Source organism: Gouania willdenowi, chromosome 5, assembly GCF_900634775.1.
Source record: "Gouania willdenowi chromosome 5, fGouWil2.1, whole genome shotgun sequence".
NCBI classification, from domain to species: Eukaryota; Metazoa; Chordata; class Actinopteri; order Blenniiformes; family Gobiesocidae; genus Gouania; species Gouania willdenowi.
The window spans coordinates 35,165,447-35,193,067 of record NC_041048.1 but is presented as its reverse complement, the minus strand read 5'-3'; the positions used below and the strand labels follow the sequence as shown (position 1 = coordinate 35,193,067).

Below are 27,621 nucleotides of genomic sequence, written 5' to 3'. Positions count from 1 at the left end.
ATACACTCAGGCATAACAAAAACACAGAAATGTATTCTAAAAATAGAAGACGAATACAAATACAGAAGAAAAATATCCAAAAAACACAGCAAAAATACACAAAATACATAATATACGACAACAAAAATACAGCTACGGATAACAAAAATACAGAAATTATTTCTAAAAACTGAAGACGACAACAAATGCAGAGGAAAAATGTACAAAACCACATACAAAATGACTCCAAAAAGTCCTTTTGGGAGTCATACAAAATACGAAATACACAATATACAAAATAACAAAGACAGAGACCTAATAAATGTATTCTAAAAAAGAGAAGACAACTACAAATACAGAGGAAAATAACAGGAAATATATGCAAAAACACAAGAAAAAATGACTCCAAAAACACAAGATGATAACAAAAATAGACAAAACGACTCAGATAACACACTCAACAAACACAAATTGAGAAGAAAATATTGAAAAACTACTATCGTGGCCCTCTCTTTGATAAAAGTTGCTTATCACTGTTTGCCCATAGTGCTAACATTTCCAACAGTCCATGAACGCAGCACGGACGGCGCAGTGAGCGGAGCCTCGAACACTACCATGAGATCCTGACGAACAAACGAGAGCCGACGGACGTTGTTCCACGAGCCGCGGAGGACCACCGGGAAGTGACCGGCGTGCTGCTGAGGGGTGGAGAACCAGACCTGCTGTGACTCTTTAAAACTACCAAACATTACTTAAAGTGAGTTTTTAAACGAAGACTCGAACTATAGGATTCACTAAGTGTCCATTGGTGCGTTTTGGGCCGCGGTGCGTGAGAAATGTCATCAGGAAATGAGATTTAAAAGGACTGGAAGATGATGAGAAGTGTTTGTTCATTACGGAGTGACTTTCTGGAGCAGGACGCGATGGCTTGATGTGTGTCCCCCGTAGGGAGTAGGGAGTAGGGACGGTCCAGTCAGCTCATGTGCCCCTGGAAGAGGAGGATTAAAGTTTGCTGAGGATATTATTCTGTGTCTATTCTGTGTGAAACAATGTCCAAACCCGCGTTAAAGAAACCGCACTGGAGTGCGCGTGTGATCGAGAGCTTCGTCCTCAAAGATGCCCGCGGAGACATCAACGTGCCGATGCGCGGCGGCGCGGAGAACGGGGAGTTCGCCCACATCGGCCCGGTGGACCGGGACCTGGTGATTTACCAAAGTGGAGCTTTAAGTGAAGGGGACCTGCTGCTGGAGGTGGAGAACCTCGCCATATCAGGATTACCTTTGTACGACGTCCAGACCGTGATCCAGAACAGCAGAGGTCCCGTCAAGTTGAAAACTGTCAGACAAGGTGAGTAAACGATGAAGAAAGTGACTGAAAAACCTCAAATACTCCAATTCATATTAAATATGACTAGAATAGTTACAGCTTGAACCACATTCATCTCTAAAACTCACAAAAAGTGACCCAGTGAGCACTAAACTGGATCCCAAACCCATACAACAGGTTCCTAAACGCATTTTGTGTGCGTAAAACAGCACCTGGAATTTACGCACTGCAGGAAAAGTTTATTAGAAGGAAAAAAGTGGGAATTTATGCGATTTATTTATTTTTTTTTATGTCCAAAATGCAAAAATCAGACCCAAAAACACAGGTGCGCCAAGAGTGGAGTTTGATTACAGCAGGGGTTCTCAACATATGGGTCGTGATACACTGAGGGGGGGTCGCCAGATGCCTTAAAGAAGCTAAAAACATTCTGACAAGAATTTGAGCTCATTTTTGCTAATCTTTTACCCTTTTCTGCAACTACACCTACCTTTCCATGTTTTAACTTTTCACCACTTTTCCTTGTCATTTTTTGCTTCTTTTAATGTGTTTTTGCTACATTACTCCCATTTCTGACACTTCTCCATCAAATTTAAATGCTTTTTCTGCCCATTTCTTCCACTTTCAAGACATTTTTGGCACTTATAAACCATTTTAACTTTTTTTCCCACCTAATGTCACTTATGTTGTTTGTCATTATTGTCACTTTTAACCTCTTTTCGCCATATTTCATGGAATTTTTTTTTGCCAATTCAACCATATTCAGTATTTGTCATGCCCATTATTTGCCAGTTTAAACACATGTTTCCTACTAATTGTTCCAATTTGAACTTTGAACTTTTTTTTTTTTTTTTAACCACTTTTTGTGTTCGTTTTTGAATTTGCAACTTTTAACCAATTTATGTAGTTTTTAAAATCCCATTTCACCACCTTTTCCACCATTTTTGGTCATTTTTAACCCATTTAATTTCTCATTAAAACAAGGATTATACATCTTTAAGATGATTATACTATGGTGCAAATAATACTAAACTTCCTGGATCACAGTGGATATTATTCAGATGAATAAATAAATGTGGTTATCACAGATTCATAGAACAATGGACCATCATTTTCCTGACTTTATGGATGAACTCCAAAAAGCTCTCCCCTTTAATCCCTCTTATAGATGGTCCTGTCTCCACATGGCTGTTCTTCAATGTTCATGTCTGTGTTCAACCACCTACAGCTACAGTGGGGGTCCCTGGAACCTTTATTTTGGGGGTCGTGGGCTAAAAAGGCTGAGTTTCTCATACTCTGACATTTAAAGTTGTGACGATACAGAAATCCCATTTGTGGAAATAGCTGTTTTTCATTGTTCAACCCTTGTGTAGTTCACTATAGACGCACCTGAAGTTCTCCTCACAGGTGCCACTAATGCCATGACTTTGTTTATTGTGCTTAGGCTTGGTCTGCCCTCTGTTTAAAGCCTCAGTTTAGGTTTCATGTTCACGGTTATCCATTCTCATCCCAGGACTCCTCAAACAAAACACCAACTGGCAGCTTTTCACTTCTCAGACTGGAACATCAGAGTCTAACACAGACTGAGCTGGCTGAGTTAGTTTATGGGCAGATTGAAGCAGCATAGAGCAGTGCTTTGACTCTCAGCTGCTCTGACAAGTTCCCAGCATGCAACTACTACTACTGCACGCTGCTGCTGGAGACCAGTTGCTCTAGACCAGTGGTTCCTAAAATTGTTTGGTCATAGTACCAAGTACCCCACTTTCTCTTATCGAAGTATCTATTGATACGGAAACGTAGCCTCCGGGACTAATGTATGTAAAATCACCAACTAATTCAGTTGTACATATCTCAGTACTATACTTCCAGATGCACAATTTTCAATGAAACTACACCTTTTTTTGCATGATGGCAGTCATTTTCATCGTGAATTTGTTTTAAGAACTCTCAATTTTTCCAAAATCCAACAAATTTCCTCAAATTTTTCCCCCAAATTTTCCCAAATTAGATAGAAATTGGCCACAACATCAAGGAAATTTAAGATCCTGCAGGAAATTTGATAGTGTCAGTGACTTACGTACTTTAAATACTATTATAGGTGAAAGTGCAAACTTGGGCACATGAATGAAAAAAATTGCTTGTCTGCGTCCCACTTGAGATTAAACAGTTCTGTATTCAGCCCCTGAATTAAAATGAGTTTGACACTGCTGCCCAAGGGGTACACGTACCCCCATTTGAGAAACACTGCTCGAGACATTAGATAAAGACCCAACTCTTCAGTGACGACCGCTCACGTTTCCAACATGTAAGCTAGTGACTGGGAGCTGTTTGTCCTCTACCAGTCCAGTACCAGTTCACCTGAAACCATTGGTAGCACATTGTTAACGTTAAGGCTCATATTTATTTGTACAGAGCTGGTATTTATCCCCATGTGTCATAAGAAACGGCAAAGACAACTTAAAAGGTTTCCGTCTCGTGACTCTTGGTTCATTTCACAACCTGCTACAAAGAGGGCGTCTCCTCCTAAGATGATGTTTGAGATGTGTTATGTTAGTGATGCCCACATATGGATTTATTTTTTCCCAACTCATAAAAAAAAAAAAGGTATTTTGGAAGTTCGATGGTTGCTAACTTTTAAAATGAGTTTACTCAATGTTTTTAGAAAACTTTTCAAAAAAAGAGAAAGTAAATCTATTCTATGAAAAAACTAAATTCTGTTGAAACTCCCCAAATTGTTGTTATTCTTTAGTCATTTTTCATTCATGACCATACAGGAGTTAATTGTTTCCCAAACTTGTCACAGTTCCGTACCATAAAGTCTTGTTCTTTATTTTGTTTTCATGTTTGTAAAAGCTGAAAATCCATTTTCACACAAGTACAGAAGGTTTTCCTTGCCGCCATGATGAATTCATATTGGGTGTGGGATACATATGTATGTATGTGTATATACGTATATATGCATGTGTGTATCCATAAAATGAAGAGTCCGTCCTTAAGACTGCTCTACTGTAAAGTGTCTTGAGATACCATTGGTTATGATTTGGTGCTATACAAAGAAAAGATTGATTGATTGATTGATTGAAAAAGCATCAAAGTGTTGACGCACATTTGGCTAGCGCTAAACAATGTAGCTCTGGTCATATTTGCTCTTTTTTGATGAGATTAATTTCTCTGTCACCATGGATAGTCTTGTTACATGGTCTTGTTTGTTTCTATGCTGACTATGATGGTCTTGTTTGTTTCTATGCTGACTATGATATTTGATTAAAGAGCTTTATTCTGTCTTATTTAACCTGTTAAAGCGCCTGATTATCCACTTCACCCGTACTAGTCACAGTGTCAAACACTGTGCGTGTGCGTGTGTGTGTGTGTGTGTGTGTGTGTGTGTTAAACAAAAGGAGGAAACTTTGTTCTCACTTTGGTCCAATCAGAAGTTTCAGCTCCTGCACCCTCCCATTATCCATCTGGGAATGTTACAATGTCACATGATCCCATTCCATTTAATAATTCATGTTGTCTGGGAGTTTCCCTCCCTAATCAGTCTTAATTGGGAAAATATGCTCCGCAGTAAAGACCATCTGTAGAAATGAGTGCGACCTAATTTTACTGAGAGCTTGTGCGCGGTTTATTTAATAAAGTGTGACGTGAGGCTGTGGCAGTTCAGTTTAGTGGCAGAGGTGAAAGTAATGGATTACAATTTCTCTCTTTACTGTAATTGAGTTGCTTTTATGGCTTCGTGTACTTTTTTGAGTATATTTCTAAATCAGTAATTTTACTCGGGGTGTCCGGATTCAATATTATATCGGATATACTGTAGGTACGATATCAGCCAGAAAACGAATATCGGATTTTATCGGACTGCATCTAAAATCTCCGATATATATTATTTTTATTCAGTTGTAGAATACTGTAGAGATTATGTTGAAGGTTAAAATGTATGTAACTACTTGGTTAATAATACATTTTAAATAAACAGTTTTTCTCATCCCTACTGTTGCTGACTATTGTTTTCTGTTTGAGTGACATCACTTAATCAAGCCTTTTCTAATATTCCACACTACAAAATAAGTCATAAATGTATGATTCGTACTGATATTGTATTGGATCGATATCAGTCAATACGCATTTATGACTTTTTTGGATTGTGAACCTCAGTCACCTATGGATAGAAGTGCTGAAGCAGCACATTTTATCGGAGCACTTATATCGGTGATTTTTAAATGCAGTCCGATAAAATCTGATATTAATTTTCTGGCTAGTATTGGTCCGATATTCGATATCAATAATTGGATCGGGACACCCCTATTATTTAATGCCCCGCCCCTCTCAAAGCTAAAGCTGAAGCTAGCCTGCAGGCTAACATGTGGAAAGTTGTTGCTCGCTTAGTAAACGACGGAGGCAAGTTAAAATGTTTTAAATGGGAACAATTTGGGTTTTATGATAAAGATCCAGAGCAAAGACACGTCACGTGAAAGAAGGGTTTTGTTTTGTGCGAAAGTGAAAATAAAGAACTTTTTGATTGACAAAATAATCGTGATTATAGTTTTTTATATAATCGAGCAACCCTTACTTGTAACTTTTACTTTGAGTGTTATTTAATTGAGCTACTTTTTACTTGTATGTGAGTATTTTCTGTATAACTTACAGTACTTCTACTTGAATAGGATATATTAGTACTTTTAACACCTCTGCTTAGCGGAGCTTTGTTGTTGTTGGCACCTTTAGCAGACATTTGACCCCCCCAACCCCCAACATGCAGGACAACAAAGGCATTTCTATCTGACCTGATAAGAAGCTTCTAACCAGTTCTACTGCAGTGAATGCCATGTTTACTCTGGGCGTGGATTCAACAGAACGGAACAGGACGCTGGTGCGTTTACAGTGAGGACGACACACCCTTCCTGAGTCCATAGGAAGCAGCCACTGGGCAGTAGCTGTGGGAAAAAACAAAGATTGTCCAATAAAAAGCAATGTATTGAACTTCTAAGCCTGCAGCTACTGGTGTTTGAATGCATTCATGCATGATGGAGTTGTGCGATAATGACCAAAGCACTATGTTTGCCAACAGTGGGTCTGTTTATAGTAAGACGCGCTAATCTGATAATATCGTAAAATTACTAATTCCTGACCTACTGCTCCACATGTGCTAATGAGTTATGGATACACCACTACACAACACAGAGATTTAGAGCAGATTAGTGTCACACCACAGTGTTAGAGCACACGCTAGCTCCTTTGATAATAAGGATATTTTACGTGAGTTGTAATATATTTATGAATTCTAAATCAAAGTTCAAAATTATTCACACTGTACATTTTTCTGATGTTTTGACTCTTTCATTTACTTTTATTGTTCAAACTGAAGACTTCAAATATTTGTCACCTGCTATTGTTATTTGTTTTGTGCCCTCACTATTGTAAATATGTTACAGTTTTATATAGTCCCTTTATACATGTTTGATTTTCTTACGACCATACGATTGTTGATCGGGAGCTGGTCGTGAGTTGTTAATCGCTTCCCATGCACAACATCGATTTAGCAGAGACTCGTCCCGATCCCAAAAATAGACGCACGAGTCAAAAAGCAGCTCAAAATGGGTCAAAAAGCGCACAGTGTATGCCTGCCTTACACCATCGTAAGAGTGTAACGCGTCCATCACAGTGAGTCACATGATCCTGAATTACTTAATGATGAATGCTTTTTGTCATTTTCACTTTTTCTTGTGGGACAAATTGGATGCTGTAAAAGGCCTCATTTGGCCCCCATTCCTTGAGTTTGACAAATGCTGTAAATAGTTTTAATTTATGAGTTGGATTGTAGAAGTTTTTTACTGGGTTTTTTTCTCCTGTGTGTTTCCTGAATGATTCTTTTATTAGGGGATTTCCCTTTTACATGCGTATGATTTTACTGCTTTTGTTTTTTTAGTAATGATTGAAATGAATGAACTGAACTCATTAGTTTTGTGCACACGTTTGATGTTTCCAGACGACGCACGTTGCTTCAGCTGCGTGTGACCACATAAACGCTTCCTCACACCAGATATTTGAATCAAACTTGCTAATCATCTCTTGTTTCACGTCTTTACATTTTCTCTAGATTCTGTACTTTACATGGACTTTTGCCAGATATGGAAAAAAAAAAACCCACCTCCAACTGCTAGAAACAATGTTCTTATTTGTTATATAGTGTAATTAACTTGGCCTGCACACATTCATCAAAATCCCCAACCACATCAATAGGTGTGTGCGTGTGTGTGTGTGTTTTGACTGCGTTAGAACTCATTGACTTCACTTCCGAAGGAAACATCTCTGGTTTTAATTTTGAAGCGTGTGTTGCTTGCATTTCTAGCGAACGTCCATGTGTACAGCAGCACGAGCTGGTTAAGAGTCCCGCCTCCTTTGAGTGGAAATGGTGCTTCCTGTGCATGGATGCTGAGCTTAAGCTTTGCTTTTAAATACACCAAAGGGACTGTGAGTTACACGTTAAATAGACCATGAAATGCTGTCTGACTAATGCAGCGTTTTCTGTAATCCTACTAAAGAGCTCCATTTGCACACGTGTATGTTTGTTTTCATTTTTTTTGCGTTTTAATGTTCTTTTTTTTTACTCATAAATTTCACTGGTTTTGTTGCATAATTTATCCTTTGAATGGGATTTGGACTCACTTGACTCCAGGCTTAGGATCAGTTATAATTAAAATCATGTAATTGGTAATTATTACAATTAAAGAGAAAATAGAATTGCAATTGAAAATGATTTCTGATATAATTGTAATTTAATTACAATTGAATTACACAGAAAATTGGGGAATGTTTTATCTTAAGTTGCTTTATTTTATTTTGTTCCTGGTGACATTTTGTGTGTTTTTGATATAATTTAGTATATTTTCCTCTCATTCCCTAATTTTCTTTTTTTTTTGTTGTTTATGGCATTAGTATTTTATTCATTTTATATATTTGTGTTGTTTTTGTTTAGTTTTTTTTTTAGCTTTCATTGTCATTTTGTGTGTTTTTGGTAGCTTATAGTTTATTTTTCTCTTATTTTGTTTATTTTTATTGTCATTTTGTGTTTTTTTTTGTTAGCATATGTTGTCATTTAGTGTTTTTTGGTAGCATTAGTATATTTTTCTCTGTCATTTTGTATGCTTTTATTTTCTTTGTTTATTTATTTTCATGTTTTGTGTATTTTTTTTGTGTTTGCGTGGGTTTTTTTTCTATATTATAACATTTTTGGATGTGCTTTGAAAGCGATTCTGGGGCTGAATTGATGTAAGAAAACAAAGAAGCTCTCAAAGTTAAATAAATTATATTTTAAGTATTTTACTGTGATGCACACAATGAGTATGTTAGTAATAAAATTATATTGCACGTATTCCCTCTTTTTTATTTCACATTAGGCACACAATAAAAAATAAATAACTGCATTTATTTCAGGCTCAGTATTTGTAATTCCGATGGTAATTGTAATGATTTTCAGAAAAATGAATTAATTGAATAAATTCTGTCCATTGTAATTGTGATGAAATTGTTATTGAACTTGAGTAATTGTAAGATGTCATTGACCCCATGCCTGCCTGACTCCCCTAGTTCCACACTTTGTCAAAGGACTATGAAGGCTGACTAATTTGTAATGTAGGTTTGTTACGGCGGGAAAAGCAGAGAGGCAATTTCCTTTGAAGACTTGGTCTCATCCCACTCGCCTCAAATAGTGTCCGTGCACAGGGACTGGTGTGTGTGTGTATTTTGACAAACACACTTTTACACAAATCTGTTTCTGAAAGGAGTTCCAAATCCTGAGAAGCGTCACGCTTTAAGGCTCTTTTAGAAGCTAAATTTAGTTTACTTTTTGCAGAGTTCTAAGACAGCTGTTACGGTTTGGGTTTTAGAAGTGGTGCAGTTCAGATTCCCCATGAGACTGTTCTACTTTAGCCAACTCCAGGGAGGAAGTCACAACTCGCTTTTTGTCTGTAGTCCCTTCAGTCAGATTGATATATGGGACCACTGGTACACTGTGATTTGGCTTTTTTTTTGTAGCATCTGTCAGAAGTTGAAGATGAGTGTCAGTGAGATGTAAACTTCACACAAAACATACCGTTAGTCTGCTGTGGTTCAATAAAACCACAGGGAAACTGACCAATGAAAGGCCTCTAATTCATGGTGATCGCTAAAAACATATGGAAATAAATGGATGTCACTTCCTGAAATGGAAGTTATGGCAACATCATAGGGCTGGGCAATATATTGATATTCAAGATATATTGAGTTTTTCTATTTTTAAACTTAAACCGTCGATCAACAAGTTTTTTTGTTTAATTTGTTTTGTTTTTCGCTAAGACTTTTTTTTTTAATGTCTCAAATGTTTAAAGTAAAATTGTCCAAAAAAATTCAAATTCCTTGGCATTTTTTTCTAGCTTTAAGTGAAATGTAATCGATTGTGTTTAATCGAATCGAAACCGAATTGTGATATCAGCAAAAATCAATATATCGTCAAGAAATTTCCACCCTTATCCATCCATCTATCTGTGTATAGATAAACAGACATGTTTTTAATGCATTGGTTTTCATGCTTATCCAGTTGGTGAATGCTCCCTGACCCAGACCTAACCCGAAAACAACAACATTGGACTATTACGTGCATGAACTCCTGAAACTGCTGAACCGTCTTTTACTGCTTCAGCAACATCTGTTTCTGCTGCATTGTTACAGTAAGCAGGCAAGGCTCATGAACAGTTACATGTTGCGTAACTTTATTTCTTGGATTTGTGGTGTGTTTGTTAGCAACAGGGTTTTGGTTTTGTTGTAGGCGTTTCTCAGGTGGATGCAAACATCTTTGAAATTATGCTGTTGGCCAAAGAAAATTGGATTGGAAGATTTGTAAGGACATTATTTGACCTGTGTCCTAAAAGTTGCTCTCATTGCAGTCAAAGAACATGTTTGATTGTGGATATTATGCATGTTTTTTTTTGGTATTTGCTTTCAGGTGTACATTAGAGATGCACTGAGATGAAAGGTATTGGCAAAAATGAGAAAACCAAGGCCAAAAACCAAAACACCGGAAAAAAATATTATGCCAATTATTAGTATCATTTTAATTATGGCTATGACTGTGTAATTGTCTTTTTTTTCGTATTTATTCTTCCGACATGTAGTTTGAATTTTTTGGAGGTGCCGTGCACGTCAGGCAACAGTGTAGGGCTCCGCGTTGACGTGACGCAGAAACCTAAATCGCATTTAAGTGTACTTTTCATAGTTTTTACTCCGCGCTCCGTCTCAACCTCTGCTTAGAAGAGGCTTTAGATGATCAGATATGTTGATATGTTCACAGAGACGTTGTTTCGGTGAAAAAAGTGCTGGAAATGGCCCAAAAGTGCATTTTGGGTTTTTGTCTGAAAAGTTTTGACGTGTCACTACTGTATGTAGGCTAAATAATATCATAATATTAGGGGTGTAACAAATTGTTTTAGCAACGATTCATTTTGAATCACAATCGTTGTTGCCGATTCGATTCATGGGTGATATTGGTTAATTTAGAATGATTCGATCCAAAAACATTCAGTTACTTGAAATTGATTAATCAACTTTTTAGCCAAAATGAAAATTCAACCAGTGTGACGATGAAATACAGTAAGTACCTAGATACTGTACATTGCCGGTGAGGTTTCCTAGATTCTTTTTGATTCTTTTTGTTTCCTGTAAGGGAATTGTCTATTAATTATGGACATAAACAAACAAACAACATTTAATGGCAAATGTATTTACATTTTATTTGACCAAAGTTGAAGAAACACTTTAAATTAACTGGATGTTAACTTCTCTACTCTTATTTTCAATGCTCAATACGTTTTCAATAAAAAATATATTATTATCCCCCACCACAAAGTGTGGAGGGGGATATATGTTTGATCTCCGTCCGAATTAAACGGGAAAAGCTTTTCTCAGAAACTGTTTATGATACGTTAACCAAATTTGGTGTGTGGCTTCAGGATATCAATACCTTGATGGAGTTTGAAAATGAGAAGTGCGCAATTATTTCTTACGGAGTTATTGCCCTTGTGCTGTTTTTTTTTACTCTGTTCAAGGTATCTTCAAAAGGGACAGCTTTTCTTAGATTCCGTTTAAGATAGTTAGTAATTTTATATTCTGATGTGATAATATTTTCTTATGTATACATCTAAATTCTTAGATTTAGGACATTTAGGAAAAGGTTGTGAGTTGTAATGACAACCAATTTAGCGGGAGATGTTGATGAATGTCTTCTTGTTATGTGATTTTCCTGTATAGATATAATCGATTGATTACCTTTTAAAAGGATTTTAGATCAATTAATGTCATCTAGAAGGCCAACTTGCTGAGCACAGATCAATGTAGTTGGATCATAGGAATATAGATCGATTAATCGATCTAATGGATAAATCGTTACAACCTTACACAATATACATGGCAATGTATTTTTAAGTAAAGCACTGAGATTATTGTGAAACTTTGGACCAAAACATGAAATGTGTCATCTAATGCTCTTGGCAAGAATGCGATGCAATGCGTTTCTGCTAATAGTAGCTGGTTTATGTGCCCGTATCTGTGCGTGCGTGTGTGCCAGATGGGCTGACGTGGCGGAGTCTTTCTGTCAGCTCAGCTACTATTACACTAGGAAGAGATGTGGTTGTGCCTCCAGTGGAGATGGCAAGGAAGGGAAATGATGGCATTGGTGGTGGCGTTGGCCTTTATTAATACCTGCAAGCAAGTCCATGTGAAATACTGCTTGTCTCATAAAAAGTTGAAAGCTTATTAAGCTCTCTGTATACTACTTGTGAGCGTATTTTACGTACACAACCATTGAGATGCTTTTACATTCTGTTTTTTTTCTCAAGCATTAAGTCCGACTTGTAAAGAAACTGAGCTAACTCGTCAAAAGACAATTTGGATACAGAGATGGACCGCTTTGATCACAGTGAGTGCCACAAAAATGAGACCGTCTGATCTGAGGGTCACATTCACATCAGCATTTAGATTCTAACCAATCTGAACCTTGTCATATTTTGTTTTTTTGTTGTCATTTTATGTGTTTATGATATCATTTTGGGTATTTTTCTACAAGTTAATGTGTTTTTCCTGTCGTTTTGTATCATTTTCCTCATTTAATGTGTTTTTCCTGTCGTTTTGTATCATTTTCCTCATTTAATGTGTTCTTGTTGTCGTTTTATTGTATTTATGGTGTCATTTTGTCTCTTTTTCACTAAATTAACATGTCCGGCTTGTTTTATTTGTTTTTGGTGTCATTTTGTGCATTTGTGTTGTGGTTTTTTTTCCCATTTTGTGTCATTTTTCCTCATTGAATGTGTTCTTGTTCTCGTTTTATGGATTTATGGTGTTATTCTGTGTATTTTTGTTTTTGTTTGTGGTATTATTTAGTATTTCTTTTCTGTCATTGTATGTATTTTAGTTGTGTTTTTGGTATCATTTAGTATATTTTCCTCTCATCTTTTGTTTTTTGTTTGTTTTTGTGTTTTATTATGTATTTAATTATAAGTATTTTTCTGTGTTTTTAGTGTCATTTGGGTGTATTTTGTTGTTCTTGTAGTGATTTGTTCTTGTCTTTTAGTATATTTTTAACATTATTTTTGTAGTTACATGTCAGTCATTTTGGATGTTTTTGCAGTTATTTTGTGGGTTTACCTTTTGGGGGAGCACAAAAATAGACTGAGGGCTACATTTGGCCTTGTCTCCTCTAATAGGTTGATTATTGTGAGTATAACCAATAAATAGATTTTGAACATTTCCATTCTTGCGCATCATTTGTTTACTACACAGATTCTTGGGAATAACCAAAACCCCCTTTTTTTTTAATCAGTGTTTCTCCCCGTCTATAATTGCGGTGTGCTTAAGCCTGTGGGGTCTGTTTGCACAAATCTTATTATGGGAAATCTTTGGGAAGCTTACTCATGCACTATCACACACACTTTGTAGACAAAACAAAGCAGTATCTCCAGATTTTAAGAAGAGTCTAGCCCTGATTATAAGAGGATTTAGATACAACGATGCCTGTTTGTTCACTACAGTTGGCATCAGTTGCAACTCAAAGGCCCTTCACACAGCCTCACACACTCCTGTAGTAGAACCTAACCAGCCTTACCTTTCTCTTCCCCATTGTTTTGCTTTTTCACACTCTTTGTACTCCATATTTAGTCTTTTTATATTTACTTCCTCCTTGTTGTGGTGTCCTTAGTGTGAGAACTGGAATGACTTTTCTCTTTGTTGAGTTTCTTGATGAAATGACCTGGAAATTCATACCTTTTACAGCCAATATAGAAGGTGGTGGGTGGTGACATTAACTATGAATAGAGAACAATAGGGAATAATGGTGTGCAACTCAAGAAAAATGGTTGAAAAACAGATTTATGCTCTGAAATGCTAAATGAAGAACAACCACAGGTGGTTTCACGATATTGGAAGATTATTTAAAATTTTAAAGGGGTTTCAATTACAAAGCTGTGCTAGTTTTATCATTTTGGGCTGCACGTTAATGCCCAAAATGATAATCACGATTATTTTGATCAATATTGTAATCACGATTATAATCACAATGATTCATCTTGTTGGAAAAAAATCTGTTTTTATTGCACTACTTTTAAAACAAACTGTGTGTACACTTTGCAGTGCAAAAGTAAGCTTTAAATAAGAATTATAATTAAAAAAATGTAGGCCAAGAATTAAATTAAATGACAATTAAAAATTTCACACAAAATTTTTTTTATCTGGTAAGATATTGAGTTTCGTAGACATTGCCAATTTGGGAAAAAAAATATTGAGATATGAATTTTGGACCTTATCGCCCAGCCCTATAATCAATACTGGTACTTGGGCAACACGTGAATTGGATTGAGTTAATTTCTTTATTTTTGCAGATGATGATCAGTGATGCCCAGGAAGATATTTAAACAACTTTTTAGGGATGTCCCGATAAAACTTTTTCATTTCCGATATGATACCGATATTGCTGCCTTGCGTATCGGCCGATACAATATTGATCCGATATTGGCATGAATCATACATACTCTTTTTTCTTCTTTTTTATCTTTTCTTTAATAAAAGAAATATTGACTTTGTAGTGTGGAATGTTAGAAAAGGCTTGATCAAGTGATGTCACTCAAACAGAACAATAGTCAGCAACAGTAGGTATGAGAAAAACTGGCCCATTTATTAGTAACCAATTGGTTACATACATTTAACCTTCAACATAATATCTACAGTATTCTACAATTGAATAAAATGAATAGGAAAATTTTTTTTAAAAATCGGAAAATCCATAAATTTGAATCCAATATCCGGTATTTGTTTTCAGGCTAATATCGGATCGGGACACCCCTATAACTTATTGTGTTTTACAGCCAAAGGCCAAGCGACACTGTACACCTGAGCTATTACAACTGTCTTCTATCAGTGTGCTAGGCCTGTGAGTAAAGTCTATAATTGGCAGCATGAGTCAGTCAACACACATCCTTGGACAACTCTACATCAACAAATTGGTTTCATGAAGTTTTAACCGTTCCACATATCCGTTCATTCATCTATCTTTCATTAATATTGATCAGTCCACACCACCTTGTTAACGGGACAAAACAATAGCCTTAGTGTTTATTTTTATTGTTGTGCCTTTGAAAGCTGGAAGTTGTTGGTGCTTTTTTGAAAAATGGAGAATAAATCTTTTCTTGTGATAATATTGCACAAGAATAAAATTACTTTGGCCAATTATATTATGGTTGTTTTTAAGTAGAAACAACTTTGGTTTGCAGCGCTTATCTTTTTACTTTTGATGAATATTGTTATTAGATACAAAGAGCACATTGCGGGGGATATTAGGATTAAATGGGCCCATTTTAACTCGGGAACAGTAACATTTCCTCAATTGTTTCAGAGCATATCCAATTCCATGTCAGTTTTTTACCCATTTCTGTTTTTTTCCTGTTTAATCAGCTTTATACATTTACCGTAAATTAACTTTCCCGAAATGTCAACTAACATGATTAATAGTGTTAATCAGGACATCTGTCTAATGCTATGTTCACACCAAATGTGTCTTCTGTGGCACCGGACGCGTCTGCTACACGAAACGTTACGCAGGATTTGCAGGATCAAAACATGTCCCCATTCGCTTCATATGCGTGTTTGAAGCAAAGCCCCGCCCACCAGCGACACTTCCAACCCGGTGAGTTTCACTGCCTGCTGAACCCAGGAGCTGCGCTCCTTTTTTTCCTCTCATAAACATAAACCACCAGTGAAAAAAGACAGCGGTGTGATTAGCAGCTAATGCTATCCTAGCTCATTGCAGACTTTCAAAGAACAAACAACAGAGAGAACTTTTACCTGCTACTACCACCTCCTCGCTGATTCTCCTCCATGCCATATCCTTCCTAGTCCGGTCCCGGTTATAAAGGCCATGTCATACAGCTCCAGGTGGTCACACGCAGCTTCTACTCCATGGCTGAATGGGTGAACAGACTGGTGTCCGTGTTGGCATCCTGATGTCATCGTCAACAAAGACTCTGATTGGCTTTCGTCATGCGAAACAGTAGCAGGAGTTCAATATTTTCAACTCTTGCGAACATGACGAAAAATCAAGAGCCCGCTCGCACGGCCAACGCTCTTGACACGCAGAACGGATCGCACAGGAAAGATTTTGCATCTGGAACGCATCTATCTATTGACTTTGTATGTAATCTGGACTTAAGGACATTTCGTGACGCATTCGGTGTGAACGCAGCATAAGATGCACCTAAAGAAGTGAATAGATGGCGATGCTAATGCTACTTTGACTGTTGATAACATTGTCATAAGCTAGCTATTAATAACTACAATGGTTCCACGATGTTGTGATATGTTTTTATTGTCACAAATGTGCATCCTTAAACAGTAAAGTTTACTCAAAAAATGTTGTTTACGTGACATTATTCAATATAATTTTAACTGTTTAGAATTTTATACACATTGAGAAGTTGTTTTTTAATTAAACCATGGTTTGTAGTAGAGACTCTTTACACGTCAACAGACATTAATATTAATTCTGTTTTCTACACATCGAACAGCAGCATTCCTTATCCTGAACTCAATATTTTACATAGCCATCAGATTTTTACCATGAGAATGCATGATATGGTCCAGAAACATGTAGGTGAGGGTTTAGTACTTGTGCCATTTTTTTATTTCATTTTGCAAGAAATCCCTTGTAGTCTTGTGATTACATAGAGCAAGATATTGAACGAGATCTGTTGGTTTTCTACACTTCTTGCTTGACATTCAGTCACCCGTTTTCTGGAGAAAAATTATGTATAAATGCGTGATTTTGTCCTAAAACCAAATTAAGTATTGCCGTGTCATATTGGGGCCTGATTTTAAATTCATTTTCCATTTCTGAACGTGAATTTCAACGTTTCATCCCTTTGCCATGATCTCAGAAAATCGAAGACCTTACATGATGATGATGCTGAATCCTGTCTTGCCAATAGTCTACTTTGAATATAATAATATCTACCCATCTGTGGGTACATACTATGATAAATATGCACACTTGCTAGTGTAGCATTTATTTTGTAAACTTAAAGTAATTTGTAAAGCTAGAGCTCACAGATTGATTGGAGCCAAATGAGACAAGCGACACTGATCAATTAGACATCAGGCGTCTTTCTGTCTTTGTTAACGTGTCACTCGTCAAAGTCTTTCTTCACCGTTGCCTTTTAACGTTAATGTCTGTTGTCTAAAAGTGACAAGATAACGTTCACACTCATTATTCAATGAACCCTATTCGCAACATGTTCATAAAACTATAGATGTAAAAAAAATATCTTACCTTTCAAATGCAAATGTGTCTGGTACAGTCCAACTCGATCTGTTTCTGACTTTTTGTGCACTTCTGATAATCCAGTCTGAGAGAAAAGTGGGGGAAATATATTCGATATCCACACGTTGGGTCAGAGGGGTGGGAATCTGTCTCTACATACTAGAGGTAAAAGTTTGGGTGAACCCCTTCTTGTCCACGCCCCCATTTAAACATGCAACGTAGAACGAATCAATGATTAATCAACATCGGTTAAGTTTGCACAGGTGTGCATCATTGTGTTTACAGTTTGCCTTTTTTCAATAGTGTAAGGATGTAAGACAAAATCGATTCAGTGATACATTGCAATATTTCACCGCACGATTATCATATTGATCCAAAAAATGTCCAAATTGATTAGTCATGTTGTTTTAACGAAAAAACCATTAGCTTGTGCTATAATATGTATAGCACTTAAACGCCCGGTCATTAGGTGTCAGCGAACCACATCAGACCTTTATTTTCATAAAACTTACTGGGCACTTTTATAGATGTATAGTATGTGGAACTTAAATAACTTAATAGACTCAAAATATTGATTGAATACATTGAATTTCATACCATTTTGTACTTGTAAAGGTGAAATTTGTAATTTTTGATATTGAGATATAGCGCAATGTATATTGTATTAAGTGTCGGGATATATTGTATAGTGAAGTTGAAATTGTGAATCGTATCGTTCGATTCATGGCAATGCACACCCCTACAACAGTGGCTTTATAGTCCTTTTGTAGGCAGTGTTGCGAACTAAAGTTCCTTTTTTTCAATTTCATCGTGTTTTGTTTCTTGGTCTTGAAAATGGTTCACCGTTAACAGAATTTGTCTTAAAGTACAGTCTGCAGTCCAGCATTTACTTGACTTTACTCTATAAACAATCAGAATCTGACAGTTTATCATTGCAGAAAGCCTGATAACTTATCTGGTGTGTGCTACAATTCAGTTCAAACTCGTTTAGGTTTTTTTGTAAAGCTGATACTGTCTTAAGACAACACCCGCGGTGCAGTAATGAGAACTGCTGTGTCATTGATTACAGCCACCGGTCTGACTCAACACCCATATGTAAATAGTTTCATGCAGAAAGATTATGACTTGACACAAAGCCTCTGGGCTTTCCAATCATGCTCTATTATCCGTTTATGTAATGACTGTTCAGCATCAGTATCAGCAGCATACAGAATGACGTTGGTGAAGCTCTTGTGTATAGAACTACAAGCGAGTAGTTTTGGAGATATTTGCAAAAAGCAGGATTAAATATTTGTGCTATGAAGACAAAATGAATCCCTTCAAAGCGTTGTTGAGCACATACCATAAAAATATTGATCATTAAGTTTTTAATGTGTTGTTATTACTAGTAGGCGTTAAGTTTCTTTGTCTCTTTTTTTAGGTCAGAATCAGAGGTTACTGTACTTCAGTTTTTTTTTATGCAATCTGATTTTAAAACAGCTAGGTCATTGTCATTTATCGAATAATTGTTGCTGCTTTTTGTCATGCAGATGTGTCCCAGTTATTGCTTCTATTGTTTATTTATAATTGCGATACATCTGTTCCAAGTTTGTTACTTAGACGTCACTCACAGAATCAGAAAGACTTCTCAACCAAAGCATCAAGCCAACATCTATTTGAATACTCAGCATAGCTTACTGTGTATCCAAAACATAAAAGCACAGCTTAGACATGGTCCAGTGGTGGCCCGCGGGGCCACATGTGGCCCTTGATCGACGCACAAAATAGCAACAAAATCCCACAAATGACAACAAAAATACACACAAGAACAATAATTTACAAAAATGAACCACAAAAACCTTTCTTTCCTGTATTAATGCTCAGATTTGTCATCATTTTAAATGCAGACATGGATAATGATTATGTGACCCTCTTATCAATTGCATTTTTGTGGCCTCCACTGTGATACAAGTTGCCCATCTCTGGCTCAGATGAATGTTATTGCTGGAGTTGGAGACTACCTTGAAAACCCGCTCAAATACCCAGTTGGAGATGCTGGTGTAAAAATGCCAGATCTCTCTCTCAAACACACATTCACATGGTTTTGTGCAGGAATTCCATGTTTACTTAGCTGTGCCAGACCTGGACGGATCAGTATTTGTACGTCACTGGCATTTATTTTATTGGCCCTGTGTAACTCTGACACAGCTAATTCTGCTCCCGTTGACAACATTAGGAGGATTTATGAGACGAGTCAAGGCCCAAGGCAACCAATCAGCTGTGACATTCAGATATATACACAATACTGTGCAATTTTTTATTTTTTTTTATTTTAGGTTAAAGTTAATACAAATTACAATAATGCAATATCACATATACCTACTGTATTGATTTTACTCTCATTTGTTAGATGACACTCACAAGTTTAAGCCTAAATGTATCCATCTGATGCATTGGACCAGATTTTAGCTTTGAGCTAATTAGCATCTGCAGTCCCATTATTACTGGAGCAAACCTTTTACAGTTCTCATTTCACCGTTTGCCAGTTTTAGAGGGTCCACAGTACTAAGTAGTCGTTAACGTTTATGTTACCTGTGCATGTGTGTTTGAACAAGGTGCAAACATGCAGAACTTTTCCACAGACCATGGAGAGTTAAACCTCCCGTTTGATTGTCATTGCGTTTAGTTTGTTCAATAGTTTGTTTCTCTCAGCAATGATGAAAAATCGGAGGCCCTAGGCGTGAAAAATGTTTTCACCCTGTCACTAGATGGGTTTCCATTACAGATTTTTGCAAAATAAAAGCGATACTTCTCTGGTCTTTGGAGAGAGCAGACGTGTTTTAATTCGCTCCGATAACACGACCTTGGCTACAGCTGAACAGCCTGAAAAATTGGGCCCAAGACTGAAGGAAAATGGTGAAAAAACCGCAGGGAGGCCCTTCAGAACCCAATTCGGGTTTGGAAGAGGTCAAGGAGATGATACGCGAGGGTCTACGAAACCTATCTGCCGAGATAAAGTCATTGGAAAAGACGCTGGAAAACTCACTGGAAAACCTACAAAGCGAAGCAAAGGTACTGAAAGAAAAGAATGAAAGAAATGCTGAGGAGATAAAATTGTTGAACGCCAGGGTTGAACAGCTGGAACAAAAGGAAAGAGAGAAAGATGTCATCATCACAGGCCTAAAGATAAAACCCATGAGTTACGCGAGTGACGAAGAAACAAAATCGATTGAACAACAGGTCATTGACTACCTGGAGTCGAAGGACATTGTCCTGAACCCTGACAACATCAACTTCTGCCATCTCCTGCCAAAGAAAAATGATAACAGAGCTGTAAAAATAACCTTCACGAATATGAAATTCAAAGGAGAACTACTGAAGCAAGGAAGAAAGCTGAAGGAAACAAAGGTTTTTATTAATGAAAGCCTGACAAAAAAAAATACAAGCATCGCATGGAAGGCACGCCAAATAAAAAAGGAGGAAAGATTCTAAAGACATGGACAAGGTACTGCAGGATTTACATTATACCACTGGGAGAAGAGAACAGAAAACCAATCCTCATCAAAACAATGGAAGACTTGGGAAAATACGAAGGATCCACCTAAACAACAACATTACTGATGGTAATCATGGATATGGACCCAGATCTATATAAACACTGGAAACAAAACTCAGACTGTGATTATTTTACGGAGACTGAATTAAATGTGGAAACCAAGAGTAAAAAAGGTCTGTCATTTATTCATTTCAATTGCTAGGTGGTGGGGTGATTAAGGATTACATTAAATTTAAATTCAAAGTGTTTATTGTCATATGTGCAGTTAGAAACACGTTTTCCTGTACAATGAAATTACTACCTTGCTTATGAACTAAGATATAATAATGTGTTTATACAAGTTAAATCTAACAGTGGGAAATACAACACTGCCAATAGAACTAACAACAGTCCTTTTCATCCCTGAGACTTTTATTGTTTTGAAAAACATCCTACGCTGGATTAACCTTGATGTAGAGACAAAACAAGCTGCAAACTTGTGTGTCCAAAAGAGACATTCCCAAGTGGTGACATTATGGATGAAAAGGGCAAAAAACTTCCAAACACCTTCGAAAGAGGAACTGTTCTTGCACTGGAGGAATGCTAACAACGTCTGGCAGGGAACAAGGCCAACACGAACAACGATAGAGAGGAGGAGGAATAAAAAATTAAAAAAAGACAACACTGACTACAGATGAGAATACACAAAAAAGGACTGTTCAGAACAACTCAAGAATGTTTTACCAGAGAGACATGTAAACCCATGTAAATTTGCGATGGTAAAACGGGACGGGACCCAGTTAAGCAAACTGCTTCTCTCGTCTCCTTTTTTGGCATGTACAAAAAAAAAAAAAAAAAAATGTAAAAAGAAAAAGTGAATGTAACCATGTCGGAAATAAACTGAATAAATAAAAATAAATAAATAAACGTGTTTTTAATGATGGTTGTTTTGTAGTCTCGAAACTCCTGTGAAATTTCATCCCGCGAGACTTTGCTGCAGGTAGACGGACGGTCAGAACCTCCTAATAACACTTTGCATTGCTTTGTTGTTTGCTGTCTAATGTAGCAGTAATGATTTTAAAGTTAAATGCTAAGAAATGTCTGGGCCTCCTTCTGTCCACACACGTACCGTGCCATGATTTCTCAGAGAAGTGGTCATGTGACCAGGTACGTTCCATTCTGAGACTATTATTTGCGGAAAAATTGTTTCCATTGTGCTTTTGCAATGTATTACAATATCGAAACATCTGGAAAAACCTCCTCATGAAAGCGTAAACACTTTTTAGTGATATTTTAGTGGTTTTTCTAAATTCCATTACCAGTTTTCATTGCGCTATTTAGATTTTGCGCATTTTAAAGGGTAATGGAAATGCTGGCTACACTGTCTAACGTGTGGTTTTTTAAGAGACTCCTCCTTGTACCAATCAGAAACTCCCTTCTTTTCTTAAAACTCGTTATGTCAGAACTTTGCTAATGCAGACAGTTGGTCCATGCTTGAATGCTTACCTTGGCTTTCTAGAGCTCATAAATTAGACAAGAAATCTAATTTCCCCACGGAGCACTTCAGCCCTGAGTGCCAGAGGCACGCCGTTTCTTTTCAGGGGCAGTTGATTTCTATTCCTCCTGATGTAAATGGGCTGATCAAAGGACAGTTGGAACTGGATTGTGGCCTACTTGCTTGCTGAGTCATTGTGGACAAATAGTTTCCTCCTTTTGTTTTTTTGTTTTTATTATATGTAAGTGCACATGACAGGCTCTTGCTGGACTTGACACTTCATAACGGGAGATGGGTTTGTTTTTGAGGCTGGGAGGTTATTTCAAGCGATGAATTGTTTGTCCCGAGAGTCGACGCCGTCAGGGAGATACGCCACACACATTAGAACAATGTGATCACAGAAAACTGCTCCAACAACCGACAGCGTAGGAATGTGATAATGCCATGTCTGTTGTTGTCATTTACACCAAGGCTATCTGTTTGGCTTTTGTTTTTACTCTGTTTTTCAGTTTTTTTTAACGTCTTTCTTCATTTTCAACATTACTTTTGTCTGTGTTCTATCTTTTACTAGATGTCCACTTTTTGTAAAGTTCTGCTCTGGAGTGTGAGGAATACAGTACGTTTGAAATATGATGGCATTTTATCACAAATTCAGTGCACAGGTCTTACTGTGTGGAAAGTTAGACCTGCACCAAATAAAGACCATCAGGTGATGGGGGGTGTGGACAGCCGGACAGGACTGTCAAGTTGGCCACGCCCACAAACAACTCACAAGGACACATCAAAACGAACAGCAGATGCCTCTGAGGAAGACTGGCTGTTGACAGCTAAAACAGGAGATCAAAAAGTAAGTTTCCTGAAAAATGATTTCTGAGTAAAAGAAACCTTGACATATTATTTAATAAGAAGGCAAACATAATTTGCTGAAATTAATATGCGGAAGTCAAGGAAACATCAAAGCGATGAGAAGATACCTCTGAGAAAGACTGGCAGTTGACAGTCGAAACATGTCAGGAGATTAAAGTAAATTTCCTGAAAAAAGTTTCCTGAATAAAAGAAACCTTATCATATTATTCATAAAGAAGACAAAAATAATTTGCTGGAATTATTACGTTGAAGTCAAGGAAACATCAAAGCAATCTGCAGATGCCTCTGGGGAAGACTGGCAATTGACAGTCAAAATGTATTGCACTGTTTTTATTCGGTTTCATTATTCTATTTTTATTGTAAAGTGTCCTTGGGTGGCCTGAAAGGTGCTTTTAAATAAAATTAATTATTATTAGTATTGAAACATGTCAGGAGTTCAAAGTAAATTTCTTGAAAAAAGTTGCCTGAATAAAAGAAAACCACAACAAAACAAACTTGCTGGAATTTTGTGGAAAGGCTGTGTCTTTCTGTATATTCATGTCATCTTCTGTCTTAAGTTGCTTGGGTTTTCACTGGGCACTGCAAATTTATCCTAAGGAATACGTATTGTTTATTGTTAATTTGGGCAGCACAATAGCATAGCTGGGCTAAAAAGAATGCAAGTAAAGAATGTTTTACAAATCCACTGTCAATAACAAGAACAGGAGAGCTGGCTGCTTAAATAAATGAAGACGCAATGAGTTGTAAAATATCGGATGTCATCCAAAAATCTAATATTGTGCATCCCTACTTAAAAGCCTGGGTCAGCACCTTCCATTCAACTTTAAACAAACTTTAAACTTCTTTCAATGCAAGAGTGTACAATCAAGACGCCAGCATTTTGTCACATGAGCCATTCGTTGTTGTTAAGTAACCTATAGGCTCCGCCCACACTGACAGTGAGACGACTTATTTGCTTTGTGTAGTTTCAGCCTGCTCATTGTGCTTTCAGCAGGAATTGTTGGAATCCTATACAGCCAGTCAAACCAGTCTATCCAAATGTGCCGTTGGCTAACTACACAACAATGCATCCGTCTCATTGCTTGAACCAAGCAACAAAATCCAAACAGTTTCCATAAAGACACACTCGTATATTTACAGTTAATTTAGGATTGCTGTTTAGGAAAATACTATTTTCCTACCACAAGGAGCAAGCAAGATTTTTGTCCATTTTGATTCTGTTTTGTAACTCAAAGACAGCAGAAATGACGTTACACAAGGGTGTGTTAGCATTGCTTCCATAGTTTAGCCTGTCTGACTGGTTGGGGTGAAACTGCAACATGCTTAGAATGTTTGCACATAACCTGTCAGCAGGAACGCCAGGCGGCAGCGAGCCGTTAAAGCACGACTAAACGGGAAAGGCCTGTGACTCTTGAGAAGTGTTCATTTTGATTTAGTTGTAATGGTCTTTTTAATAAAATGCGACTTTGATATTGTCAAAATTTCAGTTATAGTCTAGTTTTGGTTGACTAAATCTATTTCAGATACAGCCGACTAAAATATAAAGTATACATATTTATGAAGATTTAATTACCTGATACTGGATGGTATTAATGGTTGTAAATACACACAGACAATATTGATGTGCTCAATGTGTAAGACCACATGACTTTTGATTGGATTTTGTCCCTGTGAAGAAGTTAATGTTTTCACTGGAATTGTCTGTCTGTGCATTTTAAATGATTTAAAGGTGCCATATCATGCTATTTTTCACCCATCTCCATTTGTTCTAAGAACCCCCAAAATATGGTATTTTTCCCAAACTCGCCTGTTTTCCAGAGTTTTAGCCACTGAAAAGTCACTTTCACAGCAACTCTACACAAACAGGCTGATTTGCGGCCTACTTATGCATATTCATGCGTGAGCGTGTCTATAGAGGGGACACTGACTTCCTCTTCCCCGCACGATGATGTAGGAGCAGAGGACGGCCCGCCCTCCTCCCACCCACTCCGTAGCCGAGTTCATGCTGCTTTATAAACACGAGACAGAGCGTGGGGGTGGGGCGTTCACCTGTACATACATAGACTGCAGAAAATACATACATAGCGTGAAGGACACTGAAATGCTCACCTTCGTGGACGTGTCTGTTTACATGTCAATCAAGTCAGAGAGCTTCATGGAGGGGTGGCTTCTCCAGCTCAGTGCACACACATTCGTCATCAAAGTGGGATCGTGTCATCACATTGGAGCGAGGCGTTTATGCTCGCCCTGCAGTAAGAAAGGAGCAAATCACCCTCTAACTAACAATTGAGGGAATCAATGAAAAAAACACTTTGTGCATGTGTATGAAGCCCAAATAGCACTTTATGATGTTTAAAGCACAGAAAAGTTGATTTAGCTCAACATGGGCCCTTTAAAATGAAATTTGGTGAGCTGATAGACGAAATCAAAAGGAAGAACGAGTTAGATTTTGGAGATCATCCGGAAGGTACTGTAGATGCAGTATCCAGAACATATTTTGAAGCATAATGTGGTGACTTTGTAGCCTGGAATCCATCCTAATCTCCTTGTATTATTCAATATTTAATACAAGCGATTAGTCTTGAAGCGCGCATAAGGCCTTTGAGTTCTGGTGGGCTGAGCGGGGCGGGACAAACACTCGCAGAGTCCCCAATCAAATGAAGAGCGGACGTGACGAGAATAGCACGACAAGTATTGATCTTTTTCCCTAAATGGAGCTGGCAGAGGAAAATGGCGTGTAGTACGATACAGACTTATGGTTTTAAAGCCTTTTTTTGTTGTGGTTTCAACGATGTATCCAGGTCTTTTAAAAGGTGTTCTCTGTGGCAGGCACCATCTTGTTTTGAAACTGCAGTGCTTGGTGCAGAAGATATGATGTTCTTTCTGTATGATTCTGATTGGCTCTTTTTTTTTTTTTAACCGAGGAAGTGAGCAGAAAAAGGCAGCGTTACCGTACACACTTTCTTACAAAAAAGTCAGGAAGTGAGTGTGGCTTATCACCCGGCTAGTGACTTTCCGTCTCTAAGCTTGGCAGAAGTTTGCAATCTCTGAGTGCTCTTCTTCAAAAAGTAATGAACTGATTTAAATGAAATTTTGGTGAGCTGATCTAAACTTGGTGGGGGTTTCTCTTGTTGAGTGCTCTTGTTTGATATAGTTTCGGTTCACATGTATTTTTCCAAATTTTGCAGTCTAGTTATTGTCACTTAAAAATGTATTTAGTCAGCCCTTGTATCATCAATGTTTTAATGCAAATTCCTGCAAAGGTCTAAATGTTGGCATTGTCTTGGTCTGTTGACTGTGGACGTCACTTTAAAGAGATTGATTTTCTTCCTTCTCTTTGGGCTGACATGTCTTTACTCTGGCCAAATAGCACACATGAGCTCCCACGAGCCTTCCACTCTTACCTCTCTTTTTATTTGGGCTATGTAAACATTGACATTACAATTGATTGGTGTCAGATGACCTTTTGGTTGCTACAGCAACGGCATCCTAAATCCAGAGGTGATGGTCAAATGAACTCTACACACATACGTGTGCACACACACACACGGACAAACAGAAGATAAAGAGTCGTGGGGATGTGTACAAGCTTGAGGTCTCATGATGTTGCAGGCAGATAACTTTGTTTAACTGTCTGCTGACGGACTGACAACATTCCACACGCAACGACACTCACTTGGTTCTCATCTGTATGGTAGTTTGGTTTTAGGCAATTTCTGGCAATTCTACCCTCATCATTTTTTTTTCAAATATGCTAACATGAAAGTAAAATCCCCATGTTTTCCATATTATTTTAAACCAAATTCAACAGTTTTTTGTATAAATGAGTCATGATGTAACTCCCCCCCCCCCATTTCCACATTTTTTCTGCATAAAGGTACGATACGAGCCTTGGTTTTCTCCACCGAGAATCACAGTGTGTTATTTTACTTCTAAGCCTTAGTGGATTCATCAGTGCCTTCTGGCACTGTTTGTTCTCCACATGCTTGCCATCTCAGATAACTTCACTCCTTCCCAGCTTCTGCTAATCTGTATCTCACAGAAGGTCAAGGTTTGAGCAACTGAAAACAAGTACAAGTAGACTGGAAATACCTCTCAGTAGTCTAGTTCATGGTAAATCTTTTGGACACGTTTTTTCCACCCCCAATAGATTATTAAAAGTCAGATTTGTTAGTAGGGTGATGTTAAATTATATTTGTGGCTTGTTGTACAACTTATACGGTATTTGGAGCACCATAGCTCTGTACTGTACACTGAAATAAACTCTACTTTATTTATTAATGCAGTTTATTCATATTTAAGTAGATAAAACCACTATAGGAAAATAACCAAAGCTTTGTTCTGATTTGGTTTGTTTGTATTTTTTCTTAATGTGTCAAGGACCTCCCCCTGCAGCCTGTTCTTGTGAATTCAGCCTTTATTTTGAAAAGCTAAGCCTCAGCAGAGAAACACTGTGTAGCAGCGTTGAAGTTTCCACTGGAAAGCTGTAGCTAGGATTGTAGTTATATTATATTCCACTTTAAACAAATGATGTCAGAGCTCTGCTGCTCATTGCAGGAGAAACTGCATTGTTTTGTTCTCTAACTAAACAAAGATCTTGACCAAAGACTG

At 37.4% G+C, this 27,621-nt stretch overlaps 1 protein-coding gene across 10 annotated transcripts in view; it reads left to right on the top strand.

Annotated features, from left to right (window-relative positions):
• Nucleotides 1-579: 579 nt before the first annotated feature.
• The window catches only part of magi1b (membrane associated guanylate kinase, WW and PDZ domain containing 1b), a 222,070-nt gene continuing 195,028 nt past the window's right edge, over nucleotides 580-27,621 (top strand). For all 10 annotated transcript variants that reach the window (XM_028447813.1, XM_028447808.1, XM_028447811.1 and 7 more), the window contains exon 1: nucleotides 580-1,326. In XM_028447813.1, coding sequence (XP_028303614.1) covers nucleotides 1,029-1,326 — 298 coding nt within the window. In that variant the 5' untranslated portion in view covers nucleotides 580-1,028. The remainder of the gene's footprint in view (nucleotides 1,327-27,621) is intronic.